We start from the raw sequence: 21,191 nt of genomic DNA on the forward strand, positions 1-21,191 counted from the left end.
CATTTTCATGACATTTCTTGAACTTGTTTCGATGGAACTCATTTCATGTTTTTCTGGGACTCATCAGTAAGGACCATGAAGATCACCTGGCACCTTGGATGCCTGGAATTTTGCTCAGCAAAGCAGCAGTACAAAGGGCTTCCAAAAATGGCACTATGGAAATAAAAATGCCCCTTGAAGTATCTAATGATAAGAAATGAATCAGTCATGAGATCTACTGCACTTCCTAAACATTTGAGGGATTTTCTTCTCTCGCAGCATTCCAGCCTGCACATCAGCTTTATTTGTTCTGAGAGAGGAGCGCACTAGGTTTATAGTGAAGCAGCAGAGAGAGTGGGGAAAATACATTGACACCTACCTGAAAGGCATTCTTACATTCATTTGTTCTGCGTATCTTCCAAGCACTTCCCACGGGGCATGCAACTTCACAAAGATTATGTCACTATTTATTAGAGAGGACTGAAACAGAAAAAAAGAAACTCAGTTGAAAAGGTCACCCAAGTCTCCTGTGGTTTAAATAGAGTTGGAACTTAGAACTCATGAACTTGTATGGAGTTTAAGTTCAGGGCATTCTTCAATAATACGTTGGGCCATTGCATGTGCACATATTCATTCAACAAACATACCACTGTGTGCCAGGTACTGGAGACCTAGCTGTGAACAGAAGGGATCCGAATGGTATTTGCATTCTGCAAGGGTGATTTTTAGGAAGATAGGCAAAAAGTTAAAAAGAAAGGGATAAATTCAGATAGTGTTGAGTGATAACAAAGTAATGGGGGGAAAGCTATGAGGTGGGGAGCATAGACTAGAGGTCAAGGTAAGGCCTCTCTGAGCAGGGGACATGTGAGCTGAGATGTAAAGAAGGAGGTAAAGAACATGGGCTGGCCTGGACGGCATGGCTCGGTGGTTAAGCATTGAACTATGAACCAGGAGGTCACAGTTGGTTCCTGATCAGGGCACATGCCCTGGTTGTGGGCTCGATCCCTAGTATGGGGCATGTGGCAGGCTGCCCATCAATGATTCCCTCTCACCACTGATGTTTCTCTCTTTCTATCTCTCTCTCCCTTCCTCTCTGAAATTAATTTAAGAATATTTCTTAAAAGAAGAGCATGGGATGAGTGAATGTTCCAGGTGCCAAGGCCCTCATCTAGGAAATGGCTTGGTCTGGCCGATGTTTGAGGCACAGGAGGGTAGAGAGGCTGGAGTGTGTGAATCATGAAACTGGCATAAGAAGAGGTTGAAAAGTGAGAAGGGGCCAGAGCATGCGATGGAATTGAATCTAGGAACACCAGGAAGTCACTTGGATTTAGGTTTTCAAAGATCACTCTGGCTGCTTCGTGGAGAATCAGTTCAAAGGGAGAGTTCCAGGGAAGCAGAGAGAGGGAGAGATGCTCGTGATGGGCCAGGCCAGAGAAAGATGGTGATGGTGGAGGTGGAGGGACCTAAGAGATGTGAGACTTACGCGGGGTCAGTGTCAGGCAAAGAATTTTCGAAGGACCCCAAATTTAGACAGGGAAATAAACTAGGACGTCCCACTCTGATAACCACCGGACATGCATGTGTGTCTGTGTGTGTATGGGGCTTATTATTGTATTCAGTTTTTCAAGGAGTAACTGAACTTCAGCCCAGAAAAAAATAAATGTGACACAGATAACTGCTAATTAGTATTTGGCTTATATATCATTCTTTTCTCTCCTGCTGAATAATTATGCTACTGTCTCTTAATAGGTTTTTCCTCATTAGTAAGGATTCCTTTCCACATAAATCCAAGTATGAAAGTGCCAAAGTGAAGAGAAGTGAGAATGACTTTTCTGAAACCTCAAGTCATTTCATTAACATACTGTAATAAAAAACCCTCAGGTTAGAACCCCAGGGAGAAGAAAAATGAACACTGAGAGAAGTTTGGAAAATGTCCTTAGATGAATAACTAGAGAAATTCAGTATCATGGAAACTACCTGAAGTAGAAATAAATACAATCCACAGAAAACATTCCTTCCTCCACCCCTTCATTCAGCAAGAACACATTGAACACCTTCTATGTACTAGATGTTAGGAATGCAAAGAAAATAAATCATGGTACTTGCCTTGGTTTGTCAAAATTTAGTAAGGGAAGGTTAGATAAAGCAATTGTTAGGAAAAAAATAGCATGCTATTATCTAATCCAAGCAATCCATCCCCCATCTCTACACCCCAGAACCCTGCTGAGAAAGGGACACTGAGGGAAAAACCGATTTGAGCATGGGGTCTTGGAGGTAGATCATAAATTCAGTTTTGGAAGTGTTATTCAAGATACCCATGAGAAGATGTCTTGTGGGTAGTTAGATAAATGAGTCTGGAGCTCAGGAGTGCAGGCTGGGCCAGAGATACAAAGTAAGTGTGGCCAGGATATAGACAATACTAAATCCACAGGATTGGAGGAGGTCACTGGGAGAGAGTGTAGGGCCAGAACCACATAGGGAGCTGAATCACAGGGGTTAGTTGGAAATGCAGATTCTGAGGATGGATTGCACATATTCATATTCTATTCATATTCTTGTCTTCCTCTTACCGGCTCTGTGACTTGGATAAGCTATTGAACCTCTCTATGCCTCAGTTTGTTCAACTGTAAAATGGGAAATGATAGTAATATCTATTTACTGAATTGTATTAAATGATACAATACAGGTAAAATGCACACAATACATCTAAAGACACGTTAGTTATTATTATTTCCAAGAAGGGCCACACCATATTGGTGGTGGTGGGAAAAACACAGCACTTATCCAAGTTACAACCTCAGAACCAATATCTGGGAAGGATTTTCCAGTCTTTGACTACAAGGCTAAACCAAAAGAAACCCTGAGAGCCAAGTCCCCAAATCCTGCCCCCTGTCCCTCCACAGCACCCAGCATCCACTGCAGGTTCCTCTAAGGATATTCATTTATTCATCAACATTCAACAGACTCCATCCTGACCCTCATGGAGTTCAAGGTCTGCTGGGAACACAGACCCTCAATCAACACACCTCTCTGTGCTTAGAAGGAGAATAAAGAAGGGCAACAAAATAGAAAGTAATGGTGAGAAGGAGATGCTATTTTAGATAGTGTGGACAGGCCTTTTGATCAGGCAACATTTGAGCTGAAACCTGAAAACAGTGCAGACAAAGGCTGTTCCATTATCTGAAAAGAGGGCATTCCAGGCCAGGAGAAGAGTCAAAGGCAAAGAGTCCGAGGCCTCTATGTGCTCGCCTTGCCGGTTCCACTTAACAGCTCGAAGGGTCAAATCAGGTTGGCCACTTGCAACTGTTCTGCATCCCTTTAGGCAGCTACCTAGATAGCATGTTCTCATAACCATGCTGTTTGTAAAACACAGCAACCCCCTAAAATGCTGGGGCAAAAAGGAGATATTAATTTCTCCTTTTTGCCCCAAAATAACTCAGGTAAGCCTCTTGGAGAAAAAAATAATAGAGGTGGATACTTACTACATGCTGGTAGTGTTGGGCTTTTGTACACATTATATAAGCTAATCTTCAGGCCAGCCCATGAGGCATCATTATTGCTCTGATTTATTGCAGAAGAGGAACTAAAGCACAGAGGTCGGGGACCATGGCTAAGGTCACACCATGAGTAAGGAGGGAGCCGGATTCTCACCAAGGCAGCTGGGCTTGAGAACGGCTGCTCCACAACAGGAAAGCTGAGGCAAACGTGAACTCAATTCCACTGTCATTTTGTGTTGTTGTTTTTAATGCTTAGTTACACTTTGAGTCCCGGGTACATACAGTGCATGCAGTGCCCTCTGCATCCTAATATGAATGCATGTCCAATGGTAAACATCAACTTGAAGCCTGGCTCTGCCACTCACTACCAGTGTGTCTCTGGGCATGTTACTTAGTTTGTGAGCCTCAGTTCCCTCATCTTTAAAGTGAGGATAACAATGCCCACCTTGCAGGGTTGTTCTAAAGCTGACATAGTCGTACAGGGGGTGGTTCAACAAGTAAGAACTTCCTTCTTTCTCCCATCGTTACTGAATGCTCGGTGGATATTCTGCTAACCCATAGATGAGGCTAGAATTTCCTGATGGATCTGGAAGCTAGCCTCTGAAACTGATGGAGAAATGTACATTCCTGGAGGGTCATAGGACCGGATGTAATCGCTAAGAATTTCAACTCCTCTCCAAGGGGCTGCCACCTAACCAGCTGGGTGTCCCTGGGTAAATGACTTGTACTTTTTGGCACTTCAGTTTTTTTCTGAAAAATGAGGGCATATGTCTCTAAAATTACTTTTGCATTTTTAAATTCTTGATTTCCTTAGGGACTCACCAGAATTTGTGAATATAGTTCAAAAAAATTCTTCAGCTGATTTTGATGCAATTCTCTCTCCACAAAACACACACACACACACACACACACACACACACACACACACACAGTCATATATACTGATTGTGCCCCTGTGGAGAGAAGCTTGGGAGGTACTATGTATTCCTAAATGGCCACAATGTTCATTTCATAAAGATGACATTAGCGTTAGCATCGGGAAATACGTGTGTGAAATAGCCACTTTCTACTCAACTACCATGTAGCAGATCTTTAAATGGGGATTACTCAAGGAATGTACACAGGTCCTGTTCTCCCTGGGTGATCTCATCACTTCCCAATGACTTCAGACATCAGCTATTGTTTGCTGTCCCCCAGATTCACTTCTCTGGCCCAGACCTTTCTTTCAAGTTCCAGATGGGCACAGCCAATGGCCAACATGAAATCTTGCCTCAGCTGTCTCACTGGGGTGTCAGACTCAGTGTGTCTAAAAGGAATTTACTTTTCTTGCAAAACTGCTCCCCAGTGACCCTGGTTTGGGAAATGGCACAACCATCCATCCAGTTGCTCAAGTCTAGGAGTCTCCTTTGACTCCTTTAATCCTTACCCCACATTCAATTAATGACCGTGTCTTCTTGATTCTACCACTCATGTTGCTCTCAAATCCATCCACTTCTCTTCACCTCCACTGCCACCATCCTCCTTTAAGCCACGCTCCTCTATCTCCATGACTGCAACAGCCCTGTAGCTGGGTCCCTCCAATTCCATTCTTGCCTTGTACATTCTCATTGACATTGGAGACATCTTGAAAAATGCATGTGATCTAATGGCTTCCCATGGCCTCTCTTGAAAATCACTAAAGTGGCCAATGCACAATGTGGCCGCTCCCTTATCTTAAGCCACTTTCCTTCTGCCAGGTTCCAATCACAAGGGCCTTCTTTTTTCTTTCCAAATTGCCAAATTCCTCACAGTCTCAGGCTTTTCTCATATGCTGTATTCTCTCTGGTAAAGTCTACTCCATCAGGTCTCAAGTTATATGGCAGCAGAATTCTAAGAGGACCCCCAGGACTCCCCCTGCTCACTGTGCACATCCTGAATATTCACCTCTTCTTGAGTGTGGGCAGCACCTGTGAACACGAGGGGAGATCACTACTGCGACTAGGACACTAATCCACTGACTTTGAGCTCATCAAAGGGAGATTCACCTGAATTGGACTGAACTAATCAGGTGAGTTCTTAACAGAGAATCTCGAGGTCAGAGTGATTCTCCTATTGACTTTGAAGAAGTGAGCTAATGTGTTGGGAGAAGGACTATGAAAGCAAGGACTCATGAGTGACCTCAGGGAGCTGAGGGAAGTCCCTGGTTGGCAGCCAGCAAGAAAACGGGGACCTCAGTCCAACAACCACAAGGAACTAAAATTTGTCAATAACCATGAAAAGACCTTGAACTCCAGAAAGGAATGCAGCCTTTCTGATGGCACCTGGTGGCCATCAGATGGCAGTCTTCAGGGGTCCTGAGTGGAAGACCAGTTGAGTTGAACCCAGACTCTTGACCAACAGAAACTATGAGGTCATAGACATGATTTTTTAAACCTCTAAGTTTGAGGTAATTTCTTATGCAGCAAAAATAAAATATAGGGCATATTTCAATTAATTATGTTATAATATAATAATTAATAAATAATAATACAAGAATAAACTGTTCAGTGTACTCACAACTGTAACCTACTGTATTGCCTACCCTGTATTTCATTAATGTCTCTAGGAGCTTCTCCACAGCTGTAATCCCAGCACCCAGGATGTTACTAAGCACTTAGTCATTAAGAATGTTCCCTAGATTAATTTATGAACATTTTGAGATCTAAACTATGAGTAGCTTTCTCACAATGATTAGCTTATTAAAACACTATTATTAGATAGAAAAATTCCATCTCCTTGCCACTACAAAGATTCCAATATAGTTTAAATGAGAAGCTCAAGTAAACAATTCTCTAGGCCACAATTAGGAGAGGATTGGTGCAGAGTTGCTAAGCACAAAGTTTCAAATATTTTGTTGAGTGAACAATGATGCAACATGCTCTTGGTTACTCTGCATCAACCCTGGTAATCCCTACATCAAGCCTAGGAAAATTACTGCATCAGGATAGTTGAAGAAAATCAGTGCTTGTTGGATCAGTCAGGATGGGCTAAGTTAGGCTGCAGCAACAAATAACTCCAAATATCAGTGACTTAACTAGAGCTGTACTGTCAATAGGGTGACTAATAACCACATGTGGCTATGAAGTGCTTGAAATATAGTGAGTCCAAATTAAAATGTGCTGTCTGCAGAAAATATATACTAGATTTTGAAGACTGAGAATGTCTGAAATAATGTAAAATACCTCCTTAATTTCTATATTGATTACATGTTTAATGGATAATAAGTAAATATTGAATTAAATAAAATGAATTGCATGGTGGTTTTTGTTTGTTTGTTTGTTTTTACTTCTTATAGGGGGTCACCAGAAAAAATATAAAATTACATTATTTCTATTGGATGGTGATAGGATAAAGGTTATTTCTCATTTTGCTACATGTCCACTGCAGGTCAGCACACTGTAGTGACTCAGCGATTCACACTGATGGGTCACTGTGCCAGAGGGAAGGCAGCGCTCAGAGGGTCTCAGCAGGACACATGCCACTTCTGCACCTAGCCCACGGGACAGAGTAGTCATATGGACCCATATCTACAAGGTCAGCAGGAAGAGAAATTGTATCTGATAAGCAGTGCTAACTAATGCACACTGGAGTACCCTTCCTCCATCACCTACTCAGGATCACAGATTTTTTGTGTAAAGCAAATGTCTTATCTTCCTCACAACAGAACTACTCACAAAGTCATTCAACAAATACCTAAAGAAAATCTCATTTCAACATAACCACTCAGAAAGTCATTCAACAAGTGCCTAAAGAATATCTCAACAACATCCTAGGCACAATGTTGGCTCCTGGAAATATAGAGAAGACTAAGAACATGGTCCTCAATCTCAGGGAACTTACATTTCAACAGAGCAACTGTTATACTAACTACAGATAATGTGATGAATACGAACCGAAGTTGGTCTCATTTCTTTTGGGAGCACAAGAGAGAAAATGCTCCCTTTCTGGATGCCCCCTCCATAGAGTGACAAGTCTCTCCTTAGAAGTTAGCAATGTCACTTCTGACCCACAGAACTCCAAAGTTCTCTCATTGTTATGGATCATCTTAACATGTCCTTATTCTTTCAAGGTGGCATATTAGACAAGTTGAACTTAGGGACAATTATATCATCACAGTTATGCTTTATATTATCATCACAAATATGCTTTCTATTATCCACCCACTCATAACTATACACAGTTATGACCTAATAAATAACCCACACAGCATTATGCCCTTCGTGAACTGCAGGGATTAACAGCCATGAAATAAGCATGACCGGGGAAGGACAGATGAGCAGGCTGTCTCCTGTCAGTGGAGGAGTAATTGAATTTGGGGAATACGTTCTAATGCTCTTGAATGTTATGACGGTTATGACATCCCTCCCAAGCCTATTCTATTCATCTCTTGGTGGAATGCTGATCAAAATTAGAGAATGCAGGATAGTGCATGTAGCAATATAGCTTATAAAGTTCTCTTTGCCAAGTCTTTGGATGCTCTCACATTCGGAGATCAAGTAGAAGAGGAGGGCAAACAAAGGAGACTGAGAAAGGTGAAGAAGGGGGAAATCCAGAAGAGCAGCCCTGCCTTCTGATCCCAGAACAGAATGTTTTTCAGGGAAGGAACAAGCCACTCTGTGGATGAATGCTGCTGACAAGGCCAATAAGATAATCGGGATGGCATGACCGCTGGATTTGTTCATAGCTGACCTTTGTAAAAGCAGTTTCTATGGAAGGGTGAGGGAGAAAGCCTGGACTGAATATTTTGAAAAGTATGTGGCAGGCAAGGAAATGAAGACAGTAATGCTGGACAAATCTTTCAAGGTGTTTCTATGAAGTGGAGAAAAGACATGAGGCAGTGGTTGGAGGAGAATATGGGGTCAAGAGATCTTTCTTTTTAAGATATGAGTTACACAAGCATGTTTGCAATGGTTGAGTAGAGAGGAAAATTTGATGATGCAGAAGAGAGAGGAGCAATGTCCTTGAGAAGGTGAAATGGGAGGGGATTCAGCACATAATAGGAGGGCTCCTGCGATGGCGGCAGACACTGCATTCATAGTCTCAGAGGGAAGGCAGAGAGTGTGGGGACAGTCACAGAAGGTCCTGTCTGATTGTTTCCATTTTTAACCAGAGTACAAACAAGGTTATCAGTAAAGCTTGTGCATGCATGGGGACAGGGTGGTGCAGATGGAGGGGAGAGAGTTGAGGGATGAGAAGAAAGTATAACATAACAGTTGGCCAACTCCATGGCCTATTCACTCTTGGGTCAGATGTCACCTTCAGTGAACCCCTTACCCAACACCCTATTTAAAACTACTACCCCTTTACCCCTAGTACTCTTATACACTGTTATGCTTTCTCCTTTGTCATATCACTTATCAGCTTCTTACATATTATGCTATTTACTTATTTATCATGTTTATTGTTCATTGCTCCCCCCCCATTAGAATGTGAGTGCCACCAGATAAGGGCTCTTTATTTGGTTCACCAATATATCCCAAGTATCTATAATTATGCCAGGCACTATATATTTATCAAATTATTGAAATTTTTTAAACGAACGAATGAATTAAAGAGGGAGGCAAAGAAAGGAAAGGAGGGAAGGTGGGAGGAAGGAAAGTAGTTCATTGATATGGTGAGAGTGGACAATGAACCTACTAGGCTCGCTGGGCCTTCTTTGGTACTCATCTGAGACAGTGGTCATGATTTAAAGTGAACCACGCTGCATGTTTTTCTAGTAACCTTCAGCCATTCAGGTGCAGGCAAAAAGAAGGTGGGGTTTAATCAAGGTCAAGGCTTTGACACACAAAAAAGCCAAAGAAATAAAGGAATGATAGAATTCAGGTGTGTGCAAATGAACGGTCATAATGATGGACTATGAAATTAAAGCCAAGTACTGAGGGAAAGAAAATGATGGCTAAAAAAGTGGCCGGGACAATTAATCAGCAGGCTCATTATCATATTCAATATCCTTTCCTGTGACATTTTGGAATATGTACACTGATTCAAAGCAAGTTTCAGTTCCAAGTATTAGCTCCAAGTGTTTAAGGGTTTATTTAGAACTCTTCTTCCCTAAAGAGATTTCATTTTTAAAAGCTTTATTGCTGAAAGCATTTACATATGTTCCCCTTTCCCCACATTGATCCTTTCTAGCCCACCATGGCCCCCTGCAAGAGATTTCATTTTAAAGGGAGATTAAAGTATAGCTTTGCTAAGTATACATAGTATAAGAAAAAGAAAAAAGGAAAACCTCAACTACAATTCAGTACTTGCTTGCTGATTGCTTATCTTTGTTTTGCCAACCAAATAGACCATTGTGTGACAAAGAATATCAAGACTAGTAGTTTTTCATTCCACTGGAGTTTGTGCAGAGAATGGCTGGGTGGGTGATCCCTTCCAGCAATCAGAAGCAACATTGGACGTCTCTAGCATCATTTATCCGTGAGTCACCAAATGAAGGACTAGATTTCAGGAGACCCATGGGGACTTATTAGAGTGAAAAACTGAATCAAGGCAGCCTCAAATAAATGCCAAAGTGATTTACTGCTGTGCAATCCAAAATAATACCCTGACTAAACCAAAGAACCTACAGACTGTGGAGGAGGAGGAGAGGCCCCAAGAGGAGACCTAATGCATTTCTGAAACACTAATGGACGTAAGGTACCACTGCATGCCATTTTTTCCCACCCACTGGACAGCTAAGGTCAAGGAAATAGTGTGCAGTGCAGTTTCATTCTTCTGCCAGCTCTCCTCCCAGCCTTCTATAAAGCTCTTTTTCATATCATCATATATAGAAAAAGTCATAATGGAGAATGGAGGTGAAAAACAAAAACTCTAGTGAGCAATAAACACCATCTTCTTGGGAGACCATCATGATCTTGGTTAAGTTTGCAGGTAATAGCTGGTATAGCTGGTTTGGGAAAACCCTTGGCCTGAAAGAAATCCAGCAATGTGATGACTTTATTTAAACAGATGTACTATGGGATGGATTTGGTTGCAAAGAAGCGAAATGACATTAGGTTAGATCACATTGACAAAAATGACTGAAAGATGCATAGCTGACTAGCATCAGTACAATCATTAAGGCCTGGAACAATCATGTATGATATAAATTATATTCATGGGAATTGCTGAATGAGCATCAACAATGTGAAAGTCAAGATGAAATGACAAGCCAGGCACTATGCTAGGCTCTGTAGGGAAACCTGTGTGGTCCTCGTGGGATTCCCACTCCAACTGGAGAAGCAGAGATGCACGGAGGAACCGTGATGCCTCCATCAGAAGTTACTGCACCTTTGCTCATAATTTCCCACCTGGAATGCCAGGCCTTTCTACTTTCCTGGTTGGTAAATACCTACTCATCTTTCAAGACTCAGACAACTCCCTTTAACCTTCCAGAAACCTCTGGGGAGAATCTGAAGTTGCCTTAGTGCTTTTATAGGAACTCTTCAGGATGTATTCCAATCACCAGTCTCAGTCTGCCTTCACTGCTAATCAACGAGCTCTTCAAAGACACAGAGTATTGCAGCAAGTTGCATTGTCCAAGGATGGCCCTACCAAGAGCTTTCATCCTGTGTCTTCCAGAACCTTGCCACTCTCCAGCCAGAGGTGGCATCCATGTCCCTTCCCTTTGATCCCGCCTCTGCCAATGGGGTACAGCGCGAGAAACACTTCTGAGTCTAGGTCATAAAAATGAAGGGCTGTCTTGTTCTGTTGGAACCCAGCCACCGTGACACATGGAAGCCTGAGGCATCTGAGCCTCAGCGAAGCCCCTGGAGAAGTCCATGTGGAGAGGAAACCAGGGTCCATGGCTGACAGCCAGCGCCAACTTTCCAGCTATGTGAAGCAGCCCTCTCAGAAGGGGGTCCGCCAGGCCCCTAGAGGTGCTGCTCTAGCTGATCCCTCATGGAACACAGAACAGCTGTTACTGCCAATCCTGCCCAATTGCAGATCTGAGAGTAAAATAAATGATTGCTGTTTAAAGTCTCACGTTTTGGAGTTGCCATGCAACAATAGATAACTGGAATGCTCTTTCATTTTTGATGCCTGGAATATAATAGACACTCTATACACTGATGCATTAACATCAGAGGAGCCTGAAGTGAGGGAAGGAACCTTCCTCTTTCATTTTCCTCGTAGGGAAAGAGTTTTCAGCTTGTCTTCCCTTTGCTCTGTCCTTTTTTCTCCTCGTCGCAAACACATGGATGTCTCATTATGTGAACTTGTGACTGCTACCGTCTGACACTCAAATGATTTGGTCTCAATGAATTCAGGTCTTCCTTGAACAGAAAGAATTGTCTAGTATTAGCATCAGAACAAAGCTGTGGGTGTGGGGGAGCTACTGTGACTGTGGCTAATTTGTCCAGCCATGCCCAAGTGAAACGCCAGAAAAAGCTAATCTATCCTCACCTTGAGGTGCCATGTAAGATTCATGACTGAACCTGTAAAACCATTTGGGTAGGACAGAGAGGGGGCTGGCATAGCTTAAGTGAAGGGACAGGTGGCCAGACAAATCTGTTAGGAGGAGTGCTGGTGACTGCCCTATACTGTTTGTTGTCAGCTTGGCATCTCTGCTCCCTCCTTCTAAAATCTCCACCCTTATTGCCAAGAAGAGCTGGGACTACATTTCCCAGAATCCCCTGGGAAGATAAAGGGTACTCAAGTGAAATTTGGAAGGTGGAAAAGAAGAGGCTATTCTCCCCCAAGGTAGGCTTTTAGAGATAGTTATTTGTGTAAGCTGCAGACAGCTTCAGGTCAGTTTTTGGAGAATCATGTATCTATGCCACTCTCAGACATTCTTGAGATCCCTAGTGGCTTCCAGGCCAACTTCTGGGACCCACCACTCCCAGCCTTTTCAGCAGTGGTGCAAACCTCTGTATTAAACACTTCATTTTTGGAAGACACAGAGTAGCTTGCTTTCCTGCAGAACCCTAAATGACAGAGGGGCCAAGCAGTCACAAGCCCTGGGGAAGGCTTTTAGAAGAAACTTTGGTCTCTGAGTAGACAAAAGTAGGAAGATCTCAAAAGAGGTAGCCCCCCAAAACAATGGAAACTAAACTGATAAACTGCAAAGGACAAGTCAGGGAGGGGGTTTACAACCACATCAGGTTTCCCCAAAGGTCCCAATACTGTTCATGCACTTGATTTGTCCCTGCTCTGTGCACTGGAAGAGGTCATTTAGATGTAAAGACCGTAATTTTCCCCATCCCCTCCCCGACCCAAATCCAGCCAGTTTCCCTCCTCCTACAATGCACCACCTCTCCCCTTCAGAGACTGTTCCATTTATTCTTCCCACCCTTGTCCCAGTCCCAGCCCACCCAGGATTGTGAAAACAAATGTAATTAGGAATGCAAATTCCAAAGTCTGTGCTCAGTTCAATCCTTATTTTAGGGCAGGGGTGGTGAGCAACATCATCCGAGCGCCATACAGAATTATCACCTACAAACTTAGCCTGCTATATTTGGTCAAACATTTAATAACTCACCCCTAATGCCTTGGCAGGGCCAGACCAAATGATTTCATGGGCCTTATATAGCCTGTGGGCTGGATATTCCCCACCCCTGTTTTAGGAACTTTCCTGAACTTCTATAATAAAATAGTGGCTCCCTCCCAGTATCCCAGCATCTTTTCTCCACAGCACTCATCACACCTGACATATTTACTTGTTTATTTAATGCCTGACATATCACACCTGACATATCTATTTGTTTATTTAATGCCTCTCTTCCTTCAATAGCAGTAGACACTCAGATATTTGACGAATAGATGAAAAATGACACCATTTAGAAATGGAATCATCAGGTATCATCGACTGCTCTTAAAATATGCCTAAAGCACAATCAGAAGTGAGTTAAGCCTTGGTCCCTGCCTCAGGAGACAGTGCTGCATCATCACTTTTGTAGCTGAAGTACCAGGCTTGGTTAATGAAATTCAGCTTACCATTCATCTTTTGTCAAATTTTCCATGTGTAGGGATCACTAGCAAGAGACCATGGGCTTACACATGTCGGGACTGCTTCAAAGCTTTGAAATCTCTCCACCTTATTAATACACCAGAGGCCTAGTGCATAAAATTCGTGCATGGGTAGGGTCCCTTGCAGCTGCTGGCTGCCGGGCCGGGGCCTCCCTTCCCCCAGCTGCCTGCTGCCAGTTGCCTCTGCCTGCTGGGGCGGGGCCAGGTGGGGGGAGGAGCTGTGGGCAGTTGGCTGGCTGGCCCTGACCCCTGGTCAAACTCCCAGTCGAGGGGACAATTTGCATATTAGGCTTTTATTATATAGGAGGATAATTAGCGTCATACCCATCAGACCACTTCAACTTTCTCTAGATACAAGCCAGGGACCCTTAGTCTAAGAGGTGATGAGGTTGAATGCCTGAGATCAGGAAAGAGGATGACCAGTTGTTGAAATTACTCCCTTTTTTATCAACTCCCATTTGCCTCCCAAGTATGTACTTTGAGCAACTTTTAGCAATTTAACATAACATGTAATAAAAAAACAACAGGAACAAAACACCATAAAGAAAGGACTTCAGTTCCTTTAACAGCTGCAACAATGCGATGCCAGCACTTGGAAATAATACATGATGACAGTGCAAAATGTGTTTTATATCAGACAAGTTCACTCTAGATCACTAAGAAGACCTTTCAGATGAATCATGTTTCAGCTTGTGGGATGGCAACAATACTTCACAAAATCACTCAGCTCTTCTGTTGCTTGTCTAATGGTTATATTCTCCCTTTAATGTTGTGCTGTCTTGAGTGAAGGACTATGCATGAGTCACATGAAATATGAATTGGTTTAGAATAATCCTTTGAGTAAATCAGCTCAAGGTAGCTTCGTACTGGTCATCTTGACCTAGCAACATAGTAAATGTTTTGATTAAACTTTGTCTTCCTAAACAAGCAAAAGCAGTTGAGGCAATCATAATTAGGCTCTCAGATCTTTAAATGGTCTCAAAAATTAGAGTGAAAGTAAGAGGGCTGCGAGAGGAAGACAGAAAGACAGAAAAGAGATGGAGGCTCTGGCTGGGTAGCTCAGTTGGTTAGAGTGTCAGCGTGATACACCAAGGTTTTGGGTTCGATCCCTGGTCAGCACACATATAAGAATCAACCAATGAATGCATAAATAAGTGGAACAACAAATTGATGTTTCTCTCTCTCAAATCAATCAATAATTTTTTTAAATGATGAGAGAGAGACAGAAAGAATAAGACAGAGAGAAGAAGAGAGTGCCACTGCCTTCCCCCAATTGGATGAAGCTGCCTTAAGAAGATGGACCAATGCGAATAAAGCTGTGATTCTGATGGACGGATATAGGACAGTGGTAGGTGAGACCAAAAAGGACTCAGTCCTAGCCACCAGACCACTTCAACTTTCTCTAGACACAGGCCAGGGACCCTGAGTCCAAGAGGTGATGAGGTTGGATGCCTGAGATCAGGAAAGAGGATGACCCGTGGTTGAAACCACTCCCTTCTTTATCAATACCATCAACAAGCATTTATTGAGCACTTATTATGCATCAGACTCTTCTAAGCACATGGTAATGTATTAACTCAGTTTATCCTCATAACAGCCCCCATTAGTTAGGATTATCTGCTATTTAATAAATGAAGAAACTGAGGCACAGAGAGGTTAAAGCCTTACCGAGTTATTTACTTAGAAAGTGATGAGATAGTAAGTGGATCTGAATCCCAGTTATCTGGTTAAAAGGTAATCTTAACTTACCCTATCCTTCCCCTCAAATACATAAATCTCTCTTCTGATATAGAGAGTCTGGTGTTAAGACTGCTTCCATTAGCTGGTCCACACGAATGGAAGCATGGAATAGCTGCTTATCATTCCTCCAGCTGCCTCCTGGACACTGCAACAAACTACACAAGGCTGGGTCAAAGGGTCTAACTCAGTGGTTCTCAACCAGGGATGGATTTTACCCCCCACTCCTTCCCGGGGACAAACGACAATGCTTGGAGACACTTCTGACTGTCATAACTTGAGGAAGCACTCCTGGGATCTAGTGGACAGAGGCTCTGGGTCCTGAGAGAGCATCTCCAGCAATAAGCTGGATGTGGTTGCAGAACATAAACAGGGATGAATACAGAAAAGGTAGTCTGGCAGGAGGTGATGGCAGAGACCAATCTGGGTTAGACAAGCACTTTCAATGGGGACGACTTTGTGAAGTTTTCCCCTGAAAAGGGTAAAGCAAGACCAGGATGCGCAATTAAAGAGTCTTTTAGCTCTGGGTTGATCCATAATTTCATTCCTGATGAATCTAAACCAAATCCTCTGAAAGAAGATAAGTGTCTGAACCTTGACCATGCTAAACTTGTGACCTAATGTATTCTGAGTTTTTCCAAGAGCATTAAAGATAAGCATTAATCTCATTCATGAATAGTCATTAGCAAACAGATGGTCAGTTGATGTTGCTATTCCTAATAGTTACATTTTAAGGGATTTTTTTTTAAATTGTAAAAACATTTTTCTAAAAAGTTTTCCTTGAAAAACCATTTTAAAAGTAAAAGTGCTAATGCACTGTACTCAATAGATGGTCAGTTGATGTTGCTATTCCTAACACAGTTACATTTTAAGGGATTTTTAAAAATGTAAAAACATTTTTCTAAAAAGTTTTCCTTGTAAAACCATTTTAAAAGTAAAAGTGCTAATGCACTGTACTCAGCTGTTAGGATGACTGCAATGATGATAATAATAAAGATGTAGTAAATGCTTGTAATATGGCAGGTACAGAGATAAGCACTTAATATGAATGATCTCATTTAATGATCATAATAACCCATGAAACAGATCTCATTATTAGCGTCATTTTGCAGATGAGCTAGCTTTCCCAAGAGCACACAGCTTTTAATGGTGGAAACAAATGAGCACACAGAATGTCTGATTCCAGATTCTTAAACACCATCTCAGTTACTTATTGCTGCATAACAGGTTACCAAAAACTTAAAGGCTTCAAACAACACGTGAATGATCTCACAGTTTCTAACAGTCAGGAATCCAGGCACAGCTCAGCTGGGTCTCTGCTCAGGGTGTCACCAGGCTGCCACATGGTCTTGGTCAGACCTGCAGTATCATCAGAGGGCTCGACCGTGGAAAGACCAGCTTCCAAGATCCCTCGGCTGTTGGCAGAACTCACTTCCCTGTTTTCTTGCTGGCTGTCAGCTGGGGGCAACTCTCAGGCACTGGAGTCCACTCCACCTATATCTTTGCATATGACTCCCTTCATAGACTGTTTCACAACATGGTAGCTTACTGCTTGAAAGCCAGCAAAGGAGAGTCTACCCAGCGCCAGGAGGCTGAAACAGGATCATTATACATTACATAATCCCAGAAGTGACTTCCCACTATATTTGCCATATTCTATTGGTTCAAAGCAAGTCACAGATCCCGGCTGCACTCCAGGGGAGGGGATTACACAAAGGTGTGAAAACCAGATGGCAGACTTTAGGGTCTGTTCACCACAACCACGAGCCAAGTAAGACTGTAATCATGCTGTGCCCCTTGATTTTGCCAAATTTGTACATCATCTAAAATATTTAAATTCCCTCTATTTCCTTAAACTGACGCACTGTTTAAAATAATTATTTTACAAAGAACTTTTATAGCACAGTCACAATTGAAAAATTAATGTTACTTGCCATAAAGAGAAGGTAACACAGAGGTAAAATGAAACGGTAAAATAAAATAAGAAACAAAGATTTACACCCTACAATGTATTTACCTATGTGGGCTCATTTAATCCTCACATAGTTCATAGTAAGTAACATTATCCTCATTATTAAAAATGTGGAAACAGAGATCCAGAAAAGCTTAATAAACTGCTCAAGCCCTCTCAGCTTATATGGGATTGTACCAAGAATCAAATCCATAGCTACCAGCAATCAAAGTGCAAAGAACTACAGTCTAGAAAGCACCTGACTTCATTACATACCCCAATTTTCCTGGTTCCTTTTCCTTCTCCTTTTCCGAACTCCCCCTGTCTTCTCAGCCTGCCTGCTAACCTTGTCAATCCTGAAATTCATCTTTAGAAACCAGAAATCAATGTGACACAAGGGTAAGGCGTAAGTATGCTCAGGTTTTAATCCTGGCTTTATTTCTGGTCTCGTTGCCTGGGGCAATGGTCTCATCTATAAAATGGGGACAATAATAGTAAGTGATTAATAAATGTCAGTGAATATTTTAATAATACTATCTTGTCATCATCTCAAAGAAAAATGTCCAAGATACCCAACCTTGAGTGCTGTGTATGTATTTACCACAGCTAGACTTTTTCAATCCTTCTGAGAGATGAGTGAAAACAAACTGTTTTGACGGGTTACGTTATTTTCTGCATTTTCTGTTTTTAAAGCTTACTCTATCTCTTGTTGGGCCCATGTCCTTGTGTAGGACTAAGAGGATGGGGTCTCCTGCCCAAAGAAAGGGCTGGCCTGAGCCAGAAGCATGGCCACACATCCTCCGCAGAGGAGGGAAGGCTGCATTTGTGGGCACAGATGCAGGCCGGTGGGTCCATGCCATGGGAGGAACTTGTCCTTCTCTTCTTATTGAGTCAAGGACATTGCTCCAAAATTATTTTTTCGCTCTTCTACTAGTACATCATTTTTTTTCTTCTCAAATAAATGATTTCTACAGCATGAAAGCCTGCAGTTATTTCTCTCATCTTATATAGAAAGAACTCTTTCTTGACCCAACTTCATACTCCAGTTTTTACCCATTTCTCTTTTCCTTTATAGTGAACCTCCTTGGAAGAAATATCTATATCTTCTGTCTCCAAATTTTCTCCTTGCATTCTTTCTTGAACATACTTTAACCATTCTTTTACTTCCACCTCTGCTCCCAAATTTCTCTTGCCCAGCTCCCCAAAACCCTCCACGTTGCTAAATTCAGTGGCTAACTTTCCAGTCTTGATCTTACGCCATCAGCAGCGTCTGACACAATCAATCTCGCCCTCCCTCCTGAAACACTTTCCTCCAGGCACCAGAGCCTTAGGTTTCCTTCCAGCTCCTCTCCGCTGGCTCCTCTGTCCTCCAAATTCATAACACTGCTGTGTCCCACAGCTCACTATTTGGATCTCTTGCTCCATTTGTAGCTGTTCCTTGGGTGATCTCATCCAAATGTGTATTTCCAGGCCAGATCTCTCCCTGTCTTCCAGACTCTTCTATCCTACTCAGCATCTCCACCACTGGGACACCTCAAACTTAACATGTCCACAAGAGGACCCCTCCTCTGTGCATCCCTGTGAATGGCAACTTCTTTCATTTAACTCTTTAAATGAATAGCATATGACACATGGATAGCCTATGCCTCTTCACTCTGGCATAACTCGTTCGATCTGTCTGCAATTCCCAGAAGTTCTACTTTCCTTTTTTTCTTTTCTTTTTCTCATTAAACTTTGTTTCAATGGGTCTCAAAATTCTATGACAGATTTTTGGCCAAGTGTGTTTCCGTTATAAAGTACTGATTTTAAAAACTGACACACACACACACACACACACACACACACACACACACACGAAAACCCAAATGGTCCACAAAACATTCTCCTTTCCTGCCAAAACCGGTTTGGCTCAGTGGATAGAGCGTCGGCCTGCGGACTGAAGGGTCCCGGGTTCGATTCCGGTCAAGGGCATGTACCTTGGTTTCGGGCACATCCCCAGTGGGGGGTGTGCAAGAGGCAGCTGGTCGATGTTTCTAACTCTCTATCCCTCTCTCTTCCTCACTGTAATAAATCAATAAAATATATTTTTAAAAAAAACATTCTCCTTTCCTTCTGAAGGTTTTACTGCACTGTAATCATTAACCAGTCTTTTACTATTAAATTTAAATAGCCAACTGAGACAAATAATTCTGAGGCTGTTCTTCCATTACTGATTAAGACAGGTGGCAGGGATGGGGGATAACATTCATTTAGCCTTCTGAGCTTTCTGAGCAGACTGGGTAACTGTCAGCTCCAGCTGCCTTCTTGTCCACTGCTTGGATGACACCCACAGCAACTGTCTGTCTCATGTTATGAACAGAAAAAAATGGCCCAGAGGCGGATAGTCAGGGAGGCTCCCAACACACATGGGCTTGCCAGGAACCAAACTGACAAATCTGGCAGGATCACCAGATTGCAAAAGCCTAGGGCTATCTTCCAGCTTTTTCCCAGAATGATGATCCATCTTCTCCTTCAGCTCAGCAAATCTGCAAGCAATATGAGCTGTGTGACAGGTGCATAGCAAGCACTGATCTGGCCTGGATGGTTCCGGATAATCAAGCTGTACCTTCTACTCTTCTTAACATCTCCTCTGCTGCGCACTTCACCAAGTTACCATAATTTCTTTCCTGGATTCTTACCAAAAATATCCTAACTGATATTTCTGCTTCTGCCCATGCCCCCTCTACTCTTCCCCCGTCTAATATCACCAGGCAACCAGAGTAACCCTAATAAACTAAGAAACCAGATCATGTCATGCCTCTGCTTGAAACTGTTCAAGGATTTTCCATATCACTCAGAAAAGCTCAAGTTTCCCCAGTGACCAGTAAGGCTTCCATTATCTGTATGGCATAATTTCTTACAATTTCCACCTTGCTCAGTCAACTCCTGTCACTGGCCCCTCACTGTTCCATGAACACCCCAGGCATGCTCATGCTCAGGGCCTTTGCACTTGCTGGTCTCTTTCCCTGGAAGAGAGGCTCACCTTTGCCAACTTTTATAAAAACTGAACACCCCTCTCAACAATTATTGACATTTTAAATATATTTACTTACTTATTTTGTACATTAAGTCCCAACAGGGCAGGGGTTTTTATCAGTTTTATTCACGGCTGAGTTCTTTGGGGCTTAAAACAGTGCCTGGCATGGAATGAGCGTGCAATAAATATTTGTCGAATGAATTAACTACCATCAAGATGGGATGATTTATCTAATTATAGTTATTTTGTAATGACTGTAATAATATGGGTTTTCTCCCACGTTCTGCGTGATTGTAAAGAGGAAAAGTCTGCTCTGTTAATATAACTGCTGTGCACACATTCTAAATAATTCAAAAGTCATCCATTATTTGACTACTTATACAAAGGAAAAGATACATTTGTATTCATGATAATGATTTTAAAAATTAAAAATGGAACATATCTAAAACAGAAAATGTGAATTAACATATATGTGCTACCTTTAGGAAGGGAAATCTCTTTAAATAAGGTATCACTAAGACGTAAGTCACTTGGAAATAATACTTTGAGAATGTTGCTATTCTTCTGCTTTCTCCTGGCTAATACGAGTTACAGACAATCAAAGACCCGGGGTGCCAAAGCAAGCACGTACCCACTGACCACCCAGACTGGGGCAAAGGTTTTAAGGAAGATGAAAGGTTACTATGTCCTTCCTTTTAGCATGAAATAAAGATTCTCCTGGCTGTGCTTCTTGACACTCAATGTTAAGAGAGATAAGGATTATCTCACTGTCACCCTGTTCAGCTACAGAGCCTGATTTTGCCCACCTGTATAACATGTTTTCCATTGTTTTTGGACATCATGATACACAGCTCATGAAGAAGACACTGGTAATTCACAAAATGTACTTAGTGTCAATCATTTCAGATGTACTAGTATAGGGATTCCTGCGTGTTTTTTTTCTTTTCCACTTGAATCAAGTTCTTTGTTTTAGGTATGAAAGGTTGAAGTAACTTCCGGAAGCTGAAATAGTCATTAAGATGGTCTCTCCCGCTCAGCTGTT

General features: G+C 42.2%; 1 protein-coding gene across 1 annotated transcript in view; it reads right to left on the reverse strand.

Annotated features, from left to right (window-relative positions):
• ANO4 (anoctamin 4) overlaps positions 1 to 21,191 on the reverse strand; it is a 166,306-nt gene that overhangs the window by 99,672 nt on the left and 45,443 nt on the right. Inside the window, exon 5 of the mRNA XM_079773483.1 lies at positions 359 to 459. Within this exon, the coding sequence (XP_079629609.1) occupies positions 359 to 459 (101 nt within the window). The remainder of the gene's footprint in view (positions 1 to 358; positions 460 to 21,191) is intronic.

This window comes from Cnephaeus nilssonii, assembly GCF_951640355.1.
Source record: "Cnephaeus nilssonii genome assembly, chromosome: 6".
Lineage (NCBI taxonomy): Eukaryota > Metazoa > Chordata > Mammalia > Chiroptera > Vespertilionidae > Cnephaeus > Cnephaeus nilssonii.